This window comes from Zalophus californianus, chromosome 3, assembly GCF_009762305.2.
Source record: "Zalophus californianus isolate mZalCal1 chromosome 3, mZalCal1.pri.v2, whole genome shotgun sequence".
Taxonomy (NCBI): domain Eukaryota; kingdom Metazoa; phylum Chordata; class Mammalia; order Carnivora; family Otariidae; genus Zalophus; species Zalophus californianus.
This window is the reverse complement of record NC_045597.1, coordinates 11,205,863-11,226,076: the sequence shown is the minus strand read 5'-3', so window position 1 is coordinate 11,226,076 and position 20,214 is coordinate 11,205,863. Positions and strand designations below refer to the sequence as shown.

General features: G+C 35.9%; 1 protein-coding gene across 5 annotated transcripts in view; it reads left to right on the top strand.

The window, feature by feature from the left end:
* Nucleotides 1-20,214, top strand: part of PCCA (propionyl-CoA carboxylase subunit alpha) — a 394,205-nt gene that overhangs the window by 170,951 nt on the left and 203,040 nt on the right. For all 5 annotated transcript variants that reach the window (XM_027588123.2, XM_035726502.1, XM_035726503.1 and 2 more), the window contains 2 exons: nucleotides 15,569-15,712; nucleotides 17,080-17,154. In XM_027588123.2, the coding sequence (XP_027443924.1) occupies nucleotides 15,569-15,712; nucleotides 17,080-17,154 (219 nt within the window). The remainder of the gene's footprint in view (nucleotides 1-15,568; nucleotides 15,713-17,079; nucleotides 17,155-20,214) is intronic.

The following is a 20,214-nucleotide window of genomic DNA, read 5'->3' as shown; positions in this document are numbered from 1 at the left end:
TTTTTCCATCTGATGTTTTAGGATTAGCTTATTTCATTTATATTTAACCAAAGAAAAAGAGATTAAAATGATGAAATTGCTGAAGTATTAGATAAATGTTTCTAATTTTCCAGAGATATTAATTCCTTAAAAGATGTTCTTAATAATAAGAAAAAATGGTTATTGAAACCATTTATATTTTTATCATCATATTTCTTCATACTCCAATTTGAGAGAATGTATTGTTTCCCTTTTACCAAAATGAATGGAAATTGGCATATTTATATTTAATCCTGCTGTCTTTCCCCCTAACTCTTCATTTTTACTATTTTTATTATTGGTTTTGTATTATTGTAACATGACTTTTTTTAGGCACGGCTCTTCTAGTGTCTTCCCATTTTGTATTTTAAAAATTGTTTTCATGGTCACCATCTGCAGCTACCATAGCTTTGTGATTAATCAGTTCTTCATTTTGATTCATCTTATGGTTAGGTGGTTCTTCTGTTTCTTTTTAAAATCAAGAATTTATTTTTGAGAGGTATCCATGGGTACTGTATCTTCTGAGTTCTTAGATGGGTGATAAGTTTACCTTTATAACTGATAAATTTTCACCTGGATATAAAATCATGGGGTTTAAAACAGCTGAAATAGCATGTTCCTGGCTTTTTGCTCCAATAGCAACCCTTGAGTAACTACCAAAACCCACCAAAAAAGGAAAAAAAAAAAAAAAAAAACAGAAAAAGGAGAAATGAGAAATCACTTGGAAGAGGGAAGGCTCTTTAAACTGATAACGTGTGGGGAACTCTAGCTTTGGGCAGGGAACAGCCTGGGCTGCTAGGGAGGGAAGGGAGGAGGAGGAGGGAAGGTCTTGCTTGTCCTCTGCCGTTGTTTAGGGACAATTATTGCCTCCCTCTCACAGGGGCGCCTAGTATTGATGGCTCTGACCAATTTTAAGTAATTTAGTTGATTCTTTTAATATTTTTTCTGTCTTTTTAATCAATATATGTATATAGGTCTTTCTCAATTTTCCGTTTTCTTCTATCAGCTTCCCACCTTGCCGCACCCACTGCACAAGTGCCCCCTTCCCATCTTCCTCCTGCCACTCTGTCATGATTTGGGTTAGCTCAGTATTTGGGATTTTATTATGATCACAGTGTGAACGCTATTCACAGCAGTCCTGTTGTCACCTAAGATTACTTTCACTTTCCTGCACCATTTTTTCTCTCCCACTAAAAATTATCTTTGCTTAGTTTTCAGTGTGCCTGTCACTGATTTATCCACAAACTTGTCTCATGTTTGAATATATTCAGGCACATTGAGTTTTCTGTCAGTTTATCTTTTTGTAGAAATATTTGGTTTCTTTCAATCTTCTGTAGTCTATACTGGTTGCCTTCTCCATTTGTATTTTGGCTTTTTAGCTGAGATTTCCCTGCTTTGTCCTGAAGATTCTTTATGCTTCTCTTTTTTGGATCTTTTTTCTCCTAGATTTTTGTCATAAACCATTTTGTGGTTTATTCCCTTTTTTTCCTGGAATATGTCCTTAGGTTACTTCCTGAGAACAAGTGCCCAGGATCTACATTATATGAGAATTTACATGAGTGCAGATGACTCTGTATTAACTTATTGGGGAAAAAACCCAATAGTTTTTCTCGTGGTATAATTTGCAAGTCGCAACATTCATCCATTTTATTTGTCTGTCTATTTATTTATTTGGCTAGCTTTGGTTGAATCTTTTTTCTTTTTCTTTTTTTAAAGATTAGTGAGAGTGTGTGAGCAGGAGGAGGGGCAGATGGAGAGGGGACAGAGAATCTCAAGCAGACTCCCTGCTGAGCACAGAGCCTGACTTGGGGGGGGGGGGGTGCTTGATCATGACCTGAGCTGAAACCAGGAGTCAGACGCTCAACCGATTGAGTCACCCAGGCGCCACATTCATCCATTTTAAGTATACAAATGCAATAGACTGGATGTTTGTATCCCTCCCAAACTCATATGTTAAAACATAACTTCCAAGGTGATGGTATTTGGAGATGGGGCTTTGGGGAGGTGATTAGGTTATGAGGATGGAGCCCTCACGAGTAGAATTTGTGACCTCATAAAAGCTAGCCCAGAGAGCATCCTTACCCCTTCTGTTATGTGATTAGTGAGTGAGAAGACTGCCATCTATGAAGTAGAAGTGACTCCCACGAGACATTGAATTGGCTGGCACCTTGATCTTGGACTTTCCAGCCTGAGTACTGCAAGAAATAAATTTCTGTTTGTATAAGCCACCCATCCCATGTTATTCTGTTCTAGCAGCCCAAATGGAAGAAGACAATAAGTCAGTGAATTTTAGTAAATATACAGAGTTGTGCCACTACAGCAGAATTGCACAATAGAACATTTGCATCACCCCATAAAGATACCTGTGCACATTAATAGTCCTTTCCTTTTTTACATCTCCACTCCCAGGCAACTGTTAATTTGCTTTCTGTTTTGATAGTTTTTATATTGGCCTTTTCTGGACATTCTGTATATATGAAATCAAACAATATGTAGTCGTTTGTGTCTGACTTTTTAGCATAATGTTTTTGAGGTTTACTTATGCCGTAATGTGTTTCAGTAGTCCGTTCTTTTTTATTGCTGAATAGAATTGCATTGTGTGGATATCATATATCTTATCTACTTACAAGTTGGTGAATATCTGAATTGTTTCCACTTTTTGACTGTTAGGAATAGTGCTGCTGTGAAGATATACATGTAAGTCTTGGACAAATTGTTTCATTTCTCTTGGGTAGATACTTAGAGTGGAATTGTTGGTTGTGTGGTAAATTGTGAAACTGTCAAACTGTTTTCCCAATTGGTGTATCATTTTATGTTTCCATGAGTAATGTGTGAGAGTTCCAGTTTCTCCACATTTCTATATCCTCCTGATCGGGTCTTTTTTTTTTTTTTTTTTTGCCTTTTAATGGTAGCCATTCTAGTGGATACGAAGTGCTATCTCATTGTGGTTTTAATTTGCATTTCCCTAATGCTTAGTGATATCAGATCTCTCTTCATGTGCTTGTTGGTCAGTCATGTATTTCCTTTGGTTTCAGTGTCTAATCCCATCCTCTACCTAATTTTGAATTGGTTTATCTTCTTATTGAGCTTTAAGAATTCTTTATACATTCTTGATATAGATACATGATTTGTAGATATTTTCTCCCAACCTGTGGCTTGTCTGTTTTCTTAATGGTGTCCTTTGAAGCACAAAAGTTTTTAATGATAAAACCCAATTTACCAATTTTTTTTTTTTCCATTTATGGATTATGCTTTTGGTGTCATACCTAAGAAATCTTTGTCTAACCTAAGGTCACAAAGACTTTCTCCTAAATTTTCTTCTAAAGTTTTGAATATAGAATTCTGGATTGGAAATAACTTTCCATTAGCATTTTGAAGGCCTTTTTTCCCCTGCATTTTACTAGTTTCGACTTTTGATAGTGAGATGTATTTTGATTCTTGAGCATTTGTTTAAAGTTTTTTTTTTTCCATCTAGAAATTTGTAAGATCTTATCTTTGTCTCTAGTTGTAGCCAAAACTGCTAGTGGTCTACCAATTACTAATAAGGAAAAATAGCTTTAACTTTTAGTTTATTAACATTATAGCCTCTTTTGATACTTTTGCTTTACATTCCTGGAATAAATTTTAATTAGACATAATTTTCTTTTTGTTACTTTACTGGATTTGTGTGCTAATATAATGATTTCTAATTTTTACTTTTTTAAATGCCATCTTTACCAGATTTGAGTATTAAAGTTATATGTATTTTTTGAAACTAACTGTGGGAATATTATATAGGTAAATAATAGGCATTATTCCTTAAATATTAAAATTCAGATGTGAGAGGGCGCCTGGGTGGCTCAGATGTTTAAGCAACTGCCTTCGGCTCAGGTCATGATCCCGGAGTCCTGGGATCGAGTCCCACATCGGGCTCCCTGCTCAGCAGGGAGTCTGCTTCTCCCTCTGACCCTCTTCCCTCTCATGCTCTCTATCTCTCATTCTCTCTCTCTCAAATGAATAAATAAAATCTTAAAAAAAAAAACCTCAGACGTGAATCAATTTGTACTGGTATCTTTCTCAGTTGTAGGTCTTTAAACATTGTTCTAATCACTTCTGTGATAGACTTTCAGTATTTTTTGAGGTAATACAAATCAAGGTTTTTGAAGGTTATTGATTGCTTTATTCATATTCCTCTAGATTTCTTTCTTTTTTAATTAGATCTATTTGATTTAGAGATACATTAAGTTTTTCATCATAACTTTAAAAATAGATTTTATTTTTCAAAGCAATTTTAGGTTTATAGAAAAATGAGCAGTAAGTCAAAGCGTTTTCGTATACCCCTTTACCCATCCACTTTCAGTTCCCCGTTAGTAAAGTGTTGTCTTAGTATGGTACATTCGTTACAATTGATGAAATTGTAAATGTTGATATAATTGTCAATACATTGTTACAGATGTTGATACACATGTGGATACATTGTTATTAGCTAAAGTCCGTAGTTTACATTAGGGTTCACCCTTGGTGTTGTACATCCTGAGGGTTTTGACAAATGTATAGTGACCTGCATCCACCATTAGGTATCATGAAGAGTATTTTCACTGCCCTAAATATTCTTGCATTCAAGACCTCTTTGCATTTCTTTGGCTCTTTCCCCCTTTCTTATTTCTTTCCTTTTTTCCCCTCTTTCCTTTCTTCCTTTTTCTTCCTCTGTGTCAGTTTTTTTTTGTCTCTTTGACACGTGGCCATCTTCAAACATACAGAAGTCCTAAGAGTAGCAAGAGTGGTATGGGAGAGTCCCCTGATCTGTAACCCAGCTTCATGTTTACATTGGCAGTATTGTTTATTTTATTTTATTTTTTTATTTATTTGACAGAGAGAGAACACAAGCAGAGGGAGAGAGAGGGAGAAGCAGGTTCCCTGCTGAGCAAGGAGCCCGATGTGGGACTTGATCCCAGGACCCTGGGATCATGACCTGGGCTGAAGCAGCCACTTAACTAACTGAGCCACCCAGGCGTCCCTACATTGGCAGTATTGTTTTATGTATACCTTCTTTTCCGTGCTTTTGCCACTTCTAGCTGGAATATTTTAACAAAAATTTCAGACATTATGTAATTTCGTCTGTTACTTCATTGTACATATGTATTCATTATACAAGTTTTCATTGCCTTTTAAATGTTTACTTTGCATATTTACCTATAAAATAATTTGATATGTATAGGTTTATGACTGTTCTACATGAATTGTATGCCATTTATCCTTACATAGTATCTTTGTCTCTTGTTCAAAGGTTTTAATTTTAAATTCCACCTTGACTCCTATTAGGTTGCATCACCTTCTTTTTGTTTTATTTGCCTTTTTTCTTTCAAAGCCTTCTTTATCACTTGTTTTGTGTCTTGTAAAGTTTAAATAAAGAAACCCTATCTGACACTCTTTCTTTTAGTATGAAAATTTAGTCCTTCTAATTTTAAATACTTGATTTTATTTCATCTTTACTTGTATTTCAGTATTTCTTTTTTCTGTTTTCCCCTTTTTTATTTGTTGCTTGAATTAAATTGCTAATTATTCTTGTTGTTTCCCATTGGTGGATTGGAAATTCTCTTGTCCTGTAACATTTTATTTATGTTCATCTTCCTGTTTAGACTGGCATTTTCTCCATTTATACTTGTAAAGAGTATATAACTGATTGCCCCAACTTTGCAACACTGAAGATTCTCTGAGATTATCTCATACCTCTAGGCTGTGTTTGGTTTTCCCTTGTAGTTGATCTCTTCTGTTTCCAGACTTGCTTTTAGCTTGTGCATGCACAGGTTTCTCCTTTCTGTATGTTCTCTGTCTTTCCCTTCTTTGAGATTTCTGCCCTCATTCACTGGTTTCATTAGAGCATTTTTTCTTGAAGTTGCCTCGGCTGGAATTTATGGAGGCTCTATGCTCAGAAATGCCACATCCTCAGATATATTTCTTTAGCATGAAGGGGAATGGTATTTCGATTCTAGGATTCTTGGGTTTCTCTTCTGTTCTTTCAGTGGTTAATACACTCTGCTGTTTTCTGGCTTCTCGTATTAAGTCTGAGGTCATTCTGATTTGTCTTCCATTATATGTAATATAGTGTTGCTGTCTGAAAGGTGGCCCACTTTCCTCTTGATCATTGGAACTCAGGGATTTTTTTGTCTCCACCAGGAGGACATGGCTAGGTGTGTGTTTATGTCCATGAATCCTGCCTTTTATGCTGGGTGTTCTTTGAAGTGTACAGATTTAAGTGTTTCTTCATTTCAGAGAAAGTTTTTTCTGTTAACTGTTTCCTTTCCTTTTCTCATTTATTCATTTTCCCCTTTGGGAACTCCTTTTATTGTGGGTTAGGTGTACTGGATAAGCCCTCTGAAGCTTGTGTCTTCCCACTCATGATTACTCTCATTTTGTATTTGTGTTCTGTTCTTTGATGTTAACTGTTTATGTTGCTCTTCCAGGCTACTAATTTGAGTTCTAATGGCGATCGTCGTCTCCTTAAAGTAATCAGCTAAAGTGCATAATTGGGAAATCGTGTTATTTTATCCCAGAAAGTTTCCTTCTGTATGGGGGTATGTGCATGTGTGGCTACTCTTGAAGTTTCTAAGTGCCCTATTGCTTTTAAGATTTTTTTCCCCCCGTTCCTCAACGGCTCTGTTTCTCTTGGTGTCTGTAGTCATTATTCTAAATGCTTGCCCTGTCTCTGGTGGGTAAGCCACCTGCTGTGGTTTTACTGTGCTTGATTTTGGGTTTGGTACTGAGTGCTGTTTGGTGTAATATTCGGAAGTGGCAGCAGTCCTTTGAGTGGTTGAAGATAACAGCCATGTCTACTCCTGAGGTCAGAAAGAGCATATATCTCTTAGCATTCTCTTGGTTTCAAGGGCAGAATCTAGCTAATATTTATTGACTACTCGGACTTCTTAGCAAAGTGACCAGGGATTCTTTTGGAGCCTTTAGTGACTTTGTTTTCAGGCTGCATGGATCTCTGCAGGCCAAACTGTCTCCCTGACCTCTTCTTTCACATCTTTCCCTGGAGATCTCTGAAGCTGACCTCTGGGTTTCCCCCAGCCTATGAGAGACAAGAGCCCAGAGCCCAGTACTTGCTGTTGCCTCTCACTTTCCCGCAGATGTCTCTGCAATATCCCGTGATACTCACTGACTCGGGGGGAATAGAGACCGTGAGATTTGGAGTGGAGAGGTGGTGAATCATACTGGTTTTGCCATCTTCCCAAAGCAGAAATATTTAACCAGGGTTATCTGGATCTCATTAATGAGCTTTGGGGGAGTCTGTGGACCCTCTGAAATTGGGCACATGCTTTTCTAGGGAGAACTTTAGTGAGGTTCTAGACCCTAAAGTGGTTCAGAACAACCAGAGCTGACTAACGGGGAACTCCTTTAGTCACTGTTTTCATTAATTGCAACCATCCATTATTTTGACTTAGTGCAAGTAAATCCTAGCTCTACTCCTTCCTAGTTGTATGACTATAAGGAGGTTCCTTAATTAACTTCGCTATGCCTCACTGTCCTCATCTATAAAGTGACAGTAACTGTAGCAAGTGCATTATAGGATTGTGAGCATTAACTGAGTTAATTCATTTAAAATGCTCAGGAAAGTGCCTGGTTTAGACTAAGCACTCATTCTTCTTCCTGACTGTGAGACTCTCACCAGTAGATATTCCACATGCTATGTTTGTTAAATACTGGTTAACATGTTTACTGTTACTGTTGTCATTATTAGTAAAGCTTGCTAGTAGTCAAGTTTTTTTTCAGATGGCAAACTGAGCTACAAATTAATAACTTTCTTTTATTATTCTTTTGTCAGTTAACTGCAAAATTGTTATAAATGAACAAATGTACTTGTAATAAACCACTTTGAAAGACATCTTTTTATCATAAGGGTGTTTGTGTAAGAGTTTAAGAGAAAAATGGAGATGGAAATCTTAAAATGAAACTGATTGGTAAAAGTGTTAAATTCATAAGCTGTTTCTGCTTAGGCCCTTGTGCTAAGATTAATGTTAGGACCCTGAATATACCTTTCTAAATTCGTGTGTGCGTATGTATAATTGCTTATTTCCAAATGTAAGTTATGATTAGATTTTAGTGCTTTGGAAAAACAGCCTTTATGTAATCTACAAAGATCATAAGAGTTGGAACACTCTTAAGTAGAAAGGAATAACATCTTATAGTAGTTAATAGCCCAGGAGTGGTCAACTGGCTGTTCCATATCCTTAAGAACAGAGCGCTGAATTTCCCACTTTTGTTAGACCTTAGTCAGTTGCTTATATATGATTGCCACAGTGAAGAAGGAATCTACTTTTGTGATGGGATGGAAGAAAAAGTGCAATGGAATTGTTGAAATTCTATGGAGACCAGACGCCCCCACCTCCCATCAGATAATCCTGCACCATGTGAAATCTTTATATTCCAGAAGGATTTTTAGAAACTCTAAATTGATTCTTACCCTTTGCTATTTCGCTTATTTAAAAATCAAAAATTATTGCACCTAAGAGTTGGCTATAACTGAACAAATAATCATGTTCTATTTTCAGAGCAGTTTTGGATTTTAAAAATATTCAGGACCATCCATACTAAAAGAGTTTGGTCTTTTTCGGAGTTGGAGCATTGACTGAAAGAATAATTGGTGGAATTAGGAGAAATTACAGAGAAATGGATTTGTGACTAATTCATAAAACTGCATCAGAGGGACATTTTAGATTTGGGCTGAAGTTGACCTTTTTGATTATTTTTTAAGTCATAGAGGCCAGGATTATCAAACTGGCTTAAGTAAGCCAGAACCAGGATGTTCTGGAATATTTGAAGTCAGTATCCTAGGAAAGTGAGAATACAAAGTGGGGTATATTATACTTTCCCTTAATATTTATTGAGTCTTATTAGAAAGTTGAAGAAGTTTTTATTACACAGATGTGAATAGGTAAACTTGTCAGATAGTTTCAGTTAGGTTTTTGTGTTAAAGCATGTTGTAAACTATTTTGGGTCTTTGAGTTCCATACTCTTACCTAGATTTTAATTTTTCAACTTTGTTCCTGTATTAGTTTCCTAGAGCTGCCATATCAACATACTACAGACAGGGTGGCTTAACCAACAGAAGTTGTATTTTCTCACAGTTCTGGAGACTAGGAGTCTAAAATGAAGACGTTTGCAGGGTTGATTTCCTCTGGAGGCCCCTCTCTTTGGCCTGCAGATGGCCATCATCCCCCTGTGTTTTCACATGGTCTGTCGTGTGTGTGTGTGTGTGTGTGTGTGTGTGTGTGTGTGTGTGTGTGTGTGTGTGTGTGTGTGTGTGTGTGTGTGTGTGTGTGTCTGTGTGTGTGTGTGTGTGTGTCTGTGTGTGTGTGTTGTCTGTGTGTGTGTGTTGTCTGTGTCCTAATCTCTTCTTTTAAGGATATTAGTCATGTTGGATTAGGGCCCATCCTAATGACCTCATTTTAACTTAATTGCCTCTTTAAAGACCCTTATCTCCAAATACAGTTATATTCTGAGGTACTAGGGGTTAGGGCTTAAACATGGGAATTGGGGGCGGGGAGTGGGGTGGGGGGTGAGGACACAATTCAGCCCATAACAGTTTCCTTATCCTTTCTTCATCTGATTATTTGTGTTGGGGTCAACAGGGAAGCTCTATAATAGAATCTGTTCAGTTTTCACTGCCACCCTTAAACAGCCACTATTTTCAAGGTGAGTTTACAGGAATGGTATGTTGGGGCCCATTTCCCAATGTGCTTTTTATCTTTGAGTCCTGTGGATCAAAATCTAATAACTTTACATCTTTATTTTGAAATCCTGTATTCTCAGGAGGTAAAACTTCAGAATTTTAATAGATATATGTTAGATTCTGTTCTGGACAAAGCGGTTCTCTGAACTGAAAGAGCAGAACCAAAAATAATGGCATCAGTTATCTTTTCAGGCTGGAATAACAATAAACTAATCAGAGACCTGTTATGCCAAATACCATTATGAAACTCAGCTTTATATAACAGGACAATTATCTTCAACAGGTAATCACACCTAAACTGCTCGGTTGAGTTGAGTCAGACAAGTTCTGCTTACCAAAGGTAGCCTTCCCAAACCAAGCCTTGTAATATTTGTCAGTTTAGACTTGATGTATTTAATAAAGATGTTACCTAAAATTATATTAATTTAAAATAACATTATTTGAATATTAGATATTCTTAATATTCACTCACTATATACCTCATGTTTGTATCTCATTATGCCTTCCTTATAAAGTGACAGTGGAATATTGAGGAACAAGTTCATGCATTTGAGGGATTTTGTAAATTTCAGTGCCATTTGGATGTTAGTTACAGCATGTTTGTTGGGTCTTCTAGCTTTGGGGACAGCTTCTGCTTTGACTAGGTAGTTGGGCCACCATTCACGAGCTGACAGAGCCAAATATTCCTCCATATAAGGAACTTCCAATGCTTCTCATTCACTCTCCTTCTCTGTTAATGGCCAACTTTACACATACTTGTTCCATCTGACTTCTCTCTGCACTTTTCATGACTTTTTTCCCTTTGCAACTTCCCTCAGTGTTTTCATTGGAAGCTAATGTAAGTGTCTAATTAGAGTTTGCCTGAATCTTGCTTCCCAGGAGGAAAACTTGCCTGTCACCTAGTTACCTGTTCTTTAAAATCTTAGGACTTGTTAGGGGAAATAAACACAAAATATTTACAAATTTAAGTCAGAGAAAAGCTATTGAACAAATTATCTGCTGTTGATTATTTTTATTTAACAGTGGATTTTGAAGAGAAAATGTTGATCAAATCAGTTATCTTTATTTCAGTAATATTTTATTATGTATAAAAACAAACTAGTGATGTAGCTTTAATTTCTGTTAACTTTTATGTGAGATTATTTCAGATGTGGAGAAAAATTGCTAAATGTCACAGAGATGTTCTGAACACCCTTCCCTCACGTTTACATTCGCTGTATCTGTTTTCTCTGTGTGTCGTCTTTACCTGAAACATTTCAGAGTAAATTGCCGGCCTGGTGTCCCTTTACTCCTAAATATGTTTGTGTTTCCTAAAAACAAGAAAATTCTTTTACATCACCACAGTACCATTGTCAAAATCAGGATATTAACATTTGCTCATTATCTATCAGCCAGTCTAGAGGTCGTATGCAGATTTCACCAGTTGTTCCCTTAAAGTCTTTTACAATAAAAGAAACACATTTTCTGGTTTGGGAGCCTATATTACATTTACTTGTCATACCGCTCTCTATCTAGAACAGTTCCTTAGTCTTTTATTTATTTATTTATTTTGGGGTCAACTGTGGTCTTTACATTTTTTCATGAGCACAGGCCCCTTACTTTATAGAACATCTCTGATTGTGCATTTGTCTGTATTCTCATGATTATACCGAGGCTCTGCTCATTGGCAAGTCTGAGCACTGCACCCGAGAAACGTGCTGTTTATCCCATTACTGCTGCGGTTGGCTTGGTTAAGGTGGTGTCCCTTGCATTTCTTTACTGTACAGTTACTACTTTTCCCTCTGTTGTCAATAAGGTATCGTATAGGGAGATAATTTGAGACTGAAAATATCATTATACTTTCACCCACTAGTTTTAGATACTTCCTAGTTTGTATTTAGTGAGGAGTAAGGCTAAAGATTACGGTGGCAATGGCAGACACAGTGCCAGAAAGATTTGTTTTTCTAAGTTCATCACTATTGAAGTTTGATACATTAAGAACTCAGAGGTGAGGCAAAACCAAATTTACCTCACTGTTGGCATTTGGTAAGCTCAGTTATTTATTTTTGGGGGCAAATACATTTAAAGCAACAAATATATTTGAAAACAGTGGCCAAAGGTCTAAACACAAACACTGACATTAGTGACAGCTTGATGGTGATCGAGAAGACAAAACTAAATTAAAATAGCAAATGGGTTAATAGAAAGTTGGATGTTTGTGACCATCTAATATAGGCATGTAGAACTATATATACTCACTGTAGCATGATTGTGTGTGATTATGTTCCATAATATGACATATGATTGTAGTTGTTTGTACCTATTTGAACAAAACATTCATGGAAAGATAGAGGCATTGCCAACATAGACAGATTTATCAGCTACTAATAGACCCTGCAGAGTGCACACTGTCTCACTGATCCCAATCAGAAATTTGTCTTTGAGAATTCAGAAATTTTGACTTGTTTTGGGTTTTTTCTTTTCCTTTTCCTCCCTCCCTCCCTCCCATGTGATTTTTTGTGTGTGGCTGGGGGTGGGGGTTAGGCCTTTGTTGACTAAATCATAAGATTTATCTATCAGAATGTCAACATATTGATCTTCAAATGGAGACTCATACTATTTAGTGTATCCCTTATTCATATGCTTCTTGGAACTAGCACCCATTTCTGTTGGGTAAAAAAATATTATGTATGAAGCCAGGTCTGCAAAAATTTGGTGAGGCTAGTCACAATAAGGGAATTCAGTTTTGTATTTTGAATGTTTAAGACATTGTTTCTAAAAGTGTGTTCCATGGAATTCTCCCAGAAGGATATCCTATAAAAGGAGGAGGGGTGTGGGTTAAATAAGCACCGTAAGATACCCTCCTCTTGAGAATCCCAAAGCATTGTGGCAGATTAATGAGTCTTAGGAGTCTTTCTTAAAAGCACATGTTTAATGTAGTTGAAGTCAATGTTTCCCAAATAGAAATGACACAGAAACCTTGTTTGTTTTTTTTTTCCTTTCACATAACAGCCCTCAGAATATACATTTATTGGCATTAGACTTGTGTAGATTTTTCCTTTAGGTGGAACAAGATGAACTCGTCAGCCTACCAGCAAACTTTGACCCTCCTTCTTTGTATTACCTTTCATTCCAGGTGGTTACCTTCACTTTCCATTGATCCTCCCTCCCTCCCTTCCTTTCTCCTTTCTTTTTTTTCTCCTTTTAAAGATATTTTTTAAAACTTCTGTTGAATTATATTTTGGCCTGGGAGCTGTTTTGTCTCTTTGCATATCTCTGTTTTCATCTCTTTAAGTACTGAGTTTGACTTGCAGAGGGGACCTATTTCCAAATTCTCAGAAATGGGGCTATACATGGTTATTTAAACAATGTTACGCTTACAAGATTCCTGGTAATAATAATGCAGGGTCTAAAGGAAATGTTTCATACCATCCAGTTGAATAACTTCATTTTAATTCTATTAAAATGTGTTTAGGAAGATTTCTTTAACAATATCTGAACCTTAGTGGATACATTTTTTAAATTCTGCAAGTAATCATTTTGCCTTTAGCAGCTAGTTATTATTTTAGTTATCTACTTAATTATTTTATTTTGAAATGCTTGCAGCTCACTAATTTAGATTGTAAAATGTGCTGTTTCTGTTCTATAATTCTAAGTTGCAGTAAAGAGGTCCATTTTTGGATTCCATTCAATAATGGGTCTAATGTACTTTTTTCTTACACAGTTACAGAGACATCTTCTAAGGTAAAACAGAGCCTTATAATGAATTTCTATCTTTAAACTTTCATTTTTTTAAAGATTTATTTATTTGAGAGAGAGAGCACGAGGGGTGGGGAGCCCAATGGTGTGGCTGCATCCTGGGACTCCAGGATCATGACCTGGGCTGAAGGCAGTCGCTTAATCAACTGACTCACCCAAGTGCTGCCCCTATCTTTAAACTTTCATAATACTATGGTTTATAAAAGACAACAGCTCATAATTATGTAGCAGTTTATGTTTACTACATTTTTTAAAAAGTTGTTCATTATTATTATTTAGTAATGTCTACACCAATGTGGGGCTTGAACTCATGACCCTGAGATCAAAGATTGCATGCTTCACTGACTGAGCCAGCCAGGCACCCCAATTTACTACATGTTTTTATATACATTTTTCCACGAAGAAAATAGGAATGTCGTACCATCTTTGGAGTGACCTGAATTCCAACCCTGCCTCTCCCATTTACTCTAGATGTGGCTCTGGATTTGCTGCTCATTTATTCATTCATTATTTATTTATTTGCCTAGTATATAGTGCGTACTTTTCTGGGCACTAGACATAGAAGGAGTTAATCATAGAATAGAGTTAAATCATTTTTAAAACTGTTTTTTCACCTAACGAGGTGTGTGAATAGTATTGATTTAAAGCCCTTGGCACACAGTAGGCTCACTTTGAATAGAGTGGTAAGATGGTTTCTCACATAAAATTTGTTTCTAGCAATAAGAGATGGGCATTTACACTTGTTCCTTGTTATATTTGTCATATAGAATCTTGTTTCTCAAAAACCGTATCTTTCAAAAATTTATTTTTTGAACTATCTAATAAGATCTTTATTTAGTGTCACATTTATTTTACAAAGGGTAGATGCTTATTTTAGCGATGATTTTGTCATTAAAATTATGTCAAAATGTCTTAAAATGTTGTTGAAACTGTAAACAAACTCATAACACACACAGAGCTAATTATGGATGCCATCTGTTTATTTTTACAAAGCTTTTTTTTTTTAAGACCATGGCATTGTCTGCTTCTGATAAGCTTCAAGATTATTATAATGACTAAGTCCTGTCCTTCAATTAGTGTAGTTGAAGATGGGAAGACAATTCTTTTGTTCATTGACCTTTCCCTGTGTCAGAGTGTATAAAATTAGACATGTCATGATAAAGAAACTATTATGAAGTGCATTTAGAACATGCTTAATTTTTATGAGATAAGAAATTGGTATTAAAACAGCAGATGTGGCCGAACTTTTATTTAAATTTCTAGAACTTATTCAGGGATTTCAGTGAAAGACAGATCATCTGCTCTTTATCAGTGCTGTAAGTGGCTTTATTTTAGCTTTGTTAAGTTTAGGAACTTGTAAGCAGTCAAACAAATTCATAATGATGTGTATCCCTGTTAGTATCCCTATATGTCGGTGCATGTTTTTGTACATGTGTATCCCATGTGTGAGTATGGAAGGCTAGGGATCCCCATGACAGCATCATCCAAAGTAGTTATCAGCAATTTGCTGAGAAAGCAGAGTGATTTCACTGGCTCAGTTTTGCTATTGTGCATGCTAAGCACTCCCTGTGTAAGTCTGAAGGGAGAACAACCTGCAGGATCCATCTGCTCCTTTCTGCTAAACTGCATTGATGTAAGAGTACGCTAATCTGGTTGCTTGTCAGGACAGGTTAGTGAAAGCATGAGACTGGGTGAGACTACGCTAGCCTAGTGCTTTGGAAAATCATAAGCTGCCTCTGTGGATGCCATGCTAAGTGTAGCAGAATAGGTTGATTATCAGCCATATGGAGGATTGCAGCTAAATATGTAATTTTCAGATAGGAAGTAGTTTCAAAATTGAAAGTGTTAAACATTGCCAGATGACATTAATTAAAAATGGAAACAAGTAATACAGATAGTTTACAAATACTTTTTAGGTATTTTTTTTAAATCATGCCTTGTATGAGATTGTGTTTAATTTTATTCTCTTAGTTTTTTAAAGTGATTGAATGTTAAATATAATTAACCTCATTTTACCCATAAGTTATTGAACTTGTTTTGCTTATTTCTGTTTATTTACCTTTTCCCACACCTATTGATGGGCTCATATTGGCCTTGCAGGTTGAGCATCCCGTCACAGAATGCATTACCGGCCTGGACCTAGTCCAAGAAATGATCCGTGTTGCCAAGGGTTACCCTCTCAGGCACAGACAAGCTGATATTCCCATCAACGGCTGGGCAGTTGAATGTCGGGTTTATGCTGAGGTAAAATGAATGATGTTGAGAGGAAGGGTGACGGTTGTGTCCCAAAGTCATGGGACCAGGTAGAGATAAACAGAAGGTAAAGTTAGGGTTTCATAATTGGTGTTGAGTATGTGCTTATGTAATACAGAATCCAATCGGAACAAAGGGTAGACAGTTTTGACATAATTCAAAATAGTTTTAAAAGACTGAGTTTGATTAAGTTCTATGTGTTTTTCCTGGATGGGAAAAATAGCTACCATCAGTTTAAGGGCCAACAAAGCATTCGTTAAATACTCTTGCTTTTGTTAAATCTCCAGTATGCTTGAACGGACCATGGTTTTTGTTTTGTTTGCTTGTTTTCCAAATCACATTTGAAGTAAACAGAAACAATTATTTCTGTGTTTTTGTTTGTTTTTTAGAGCCCACCCTGGGTACACATGAGTTGTTAATTCAGTATTTACTTAAAATTTTTGCAAGTTTATTTTCTAATAATTTTATCCCTTATGCTTACATTGAAAGTAGCAGTTAAAATTTAAATTGCAAAACTTTGATTCATAATTTTAATTATGGATTTTACTCCTAAACTGTCAGTCCAATACTTTTATACTATTTTATAACTGTATTAATTAGATAATAAAGCAGTCAGTATCTGAAAATGCTTTTTTCAAATGATTAAAATAATTCAAGGAAACATTTGTACTATGTTTCACTTTTAGAATTCGAAGTTTATCAAAACGAAAAGTAAATTAATAGTATCTGTGTCTAAGAATACTGGAAGTTGTTTTGAAATGTTTTTTAAAGTTCTTGAGAAGAATATACTTGGCCTGGTTATTCCTGCTTTTATTATATTTTAAGTGGTATTGTTAGGACACTGAACTTACTTAATATTTATTCTGATGATCTAAGATATTTACAAATGGAGCACATATCTAATAGCACATGCAAAGTTTCTTTCAGGTCTTTATTTGAAGAACTAAAATTCTCCAATTTTACCATATGTGAACTGTATTGAGAGTAAGAAAACAAATATCTTTAGCGTACTACAGTTGTTGTTCTGAACTTGAGGATGTTTTGATGTATCGCCTAGGTTATTTTATTTTTGCCCAAACCATTCTAAGAAGATTTATAAAATGTTGGAATTTTACCAATTTCAATAAAGTATGACTAAGGTCAGGCTAAATTCTGCTTACAGTTCTGTTTGATTTTTAAATACTTGTCTAAGTAGTCTATAGAGTGAGTATAAGACAATAATATTCTGAAATCTGTGATTTGGTAAATACTGTATATTGAAAATAGATCTATAAATGCTTCTTCATTGTATAAATATTTAACCTTACTTTGCTGATTTATATTTCAAAGACTGTGCTTCCTTTCCTTTGAACTTTCAGGACCCCTACAAGTCTTTTGGTTTACCGTCCATTGGGAGATTGTCTCAGTACCAAGAACCAATACATCTACCTGGTGTAAGTCATTAAGCTGTAATACCAAGTGAGGGGTTAAAACCTTGATTTATGTCATACTTTTATGTTAAAGCATGTCAACACTAAAGGGTGTAAATTGAAGGACAAGTGAAATTCCTGGGGAATGGCAGTTTTTTGTTGTTTTTAAAAAAATATTTTGTACTTTGTGATACATAAGAAGGTCAGAATTCACTTCACAGGGGAAGTCCAGAGACATCTGACTTGTAAATAAATGATAGTTTACAATGTTCCCAATTCTTTTGAAAATTGTACTGAGAAAGATCACAGAATCCTAAGAATGGGAAATGGCTTTCCTGTATTACACTTTAATCTTTTCACTAAATCTAACCCAGATTCCCTGTATAGTCAGATGTCAAAAATTCAAGCACAAAATCAGCCCCTTAATAGAAGTGGATTAAGTAAAACAAAGTACGCCTCATTCTATTAAGTGTCATGGACTTTAAGAAGTACATGTTTCTACCAGTTAAAGAAAAGTGATCACTGTCCACCTAATTCCTAAGTCTTCTATATTTAATAGCTGTTCTTTAAATAGTTTTTGCTGCATAAAAAGAACAAGGACATACCCTTTTTCTTAATCAAGGTAATAAGTGCATATATATATGACATTATGTTAACTAGTGGATGACAGGGCTGTACCATCTGTGAATATGATTATTCAGTTTGATTACTGGCATGAAGATGGTGAAAGATTACAGGAAGGATTCTGAATTCGAAGATGTTATTGGATATGTGATTTATTTCACTTTTTAAATTGTTTTTGCCCATATGCGTTCTGAAGAGACTTGACCCTTTCTAGGCTGGGAGACTCCATGCTGTGTTCAAAGCCTGAAGGCAGAACAAAAATTGTAAAGATTTAACAGGCATTATGTGACATTAAATAGCAGATGAGAAAACAAGTATCATAGGGACATATCTAAACATTTTTTTAATCAAACAGAAAAGTATTAAATAAGAATTCATAATGATTACTCTAGTTGTTAGAAGTTTTCACCATGTTGTAATAGCTAACAGGATGTCAAACATTTTGCCCTCGCAAGTTTTTGCAATTTGCAATTTTCAAACGTGAGACCTGTTGAAAGTACAAGTGATAATGGACAAACTATACCCCCTACAGTCTTTGTCCCACCAAATCTTTCTTCAATTAATGCTGCAGCAGGAGTTTTATGTAATAACATTTGCAGTTGTGATCCATCCATAGAAAGAAAAAACAATTAAAATGCCTTAAATGTTCTGCTTACTGCTGTTATTTGCTTGTGTGAATGTTGCATGTCAGCTAAATGGACCAAGGAATAGATAAAGTGATTGGGTGCGGGAGAGTGCACACCAAGCTTTGTCTATCATTATTGCTGGGAGCAATCAAATTGATGTCAGCAGGACAGTAGATGCGTTGACAGCTGTAATTATGTATCTCCATGGTGATCACTTTTGGCCTGTCATGGAGGCCCACAAGTCCCCTCCCTTGGAAGCATTTAATCAGATTGGGCTGTCACTTGTCAGGTAGACATTGCGGGCTGGGAGTTGGACTGAGGGAGAGAGGTGAATCGAGCATGAAGGGTGGGAGACGGCTGATAGTTTCACACGGTCCACCGTTGATACAGAAGAAAGACATTTAAATTATGCCAGAGGTTTCTGAGCAATGGCTTGAGACCCTCATACACAGGTGCCTGGGTGGTGGTGGTGGTGGTGTGGTTTTTCCTCCTTGCCGCTTTAACGAGATCAGTCAGTTTTAACTTGGGAAACTCTTTTTGGCTGTACCTTTTTTGTCACAAGAATACCCTACTTCATGGGCGCCTGGGTGGCTCAGTCGTTAAGCATCTACCTTCAGCTCAGGTCGTGATCCCAGGGTCCTGGGATCGAGCCCCGCATTGGGCTCTCTGCTCTGCGGGAAGCCTGCTTCTCCCTCTCCCACTCCCCTTGCTTGTGTTCCCTGTATGGCTGTCTCTCTCTCTGTGAAATAAATAAAATCTTAAAAAAAAAAAAAGAATACATACTTCAGAGTTAATTTACAGGCTGTACTTTTCACATGGTTCTTTAAGCCTAAAATTTACTTCTATGGCATTGATGAAGATTTAAGAAAAATCTTTGATCACCACATTTTATAAATTTGTTATTTTCAGACTGCAGTTTTGTTCTGCTCAGAAATTTGGTTACATTTCCATTTGACTTTATTCTTAAAACTTTTTGTGCCAAAGCTAAATATATTTTTTTGTGTAGCCTTTGTTTCCATAGAGGAATGGTGACTTAGTTTGACTTTTAATTCATTGTTAGAAGTAAAAGCTGATGATTATTTGAAAAAAGCTATGTAAGTAGGAAATTATAAGTCAGAGTCTTCATGCTTTGTTACAGTTTTAAATTGGAAATGTTGATTGGCTAATGAAATGTGTTTGATTAGCGATGTGTGTTGATTACATATAATACCTCTTGATTTTCCCCTATGTATTTTTAAATTAAAATGACATATCTTCTGTGATCATAATTTTAGTAGATGACATGGTTATATCCAAGAGCCCTGGGTAACTTAACTTTTAGGATGATGTTGTTCAAGGTAACTAAGACTTTAAATTATGAACTGTAGAAGAAAGTAATAAATAATCTTTATTGTCTGTTATTTGACCAGTGTGTTGAACAGCAGAGTTCCACACTAGCCTTGTAGCAATTTATGTAGCAAATAGGATATACTTAAAGTCAAACATTTTAGAATTTGTACCAGTCTCAATTTGAAACACAGCTTTAGCAAGCATGCTCTGGTTTTAAATAACAATACATGGAGGTAAAACGAACTCTTTTAATTAACTTTTTGCTACTAAAATGAAGAAAATGGAAGTTCAAAAGGCTCTTTTCTCTAAGTTGGTTGCCAGCTGCCGTTTGGGGTCTGTTTAAATGTGGGGAGAGAGTAGATTATGATTTTATTGCTTTCACAGCTGTCCCATTAATTCTTTTCTAGTTTTTATAAACACTGTGAATTTCAGTTTCATAGAACTAAAGTATGTTTCCAGAAAATAGAAAGCCAAGATATGTTTAAGTGTGCTGAGTGACTTTCAT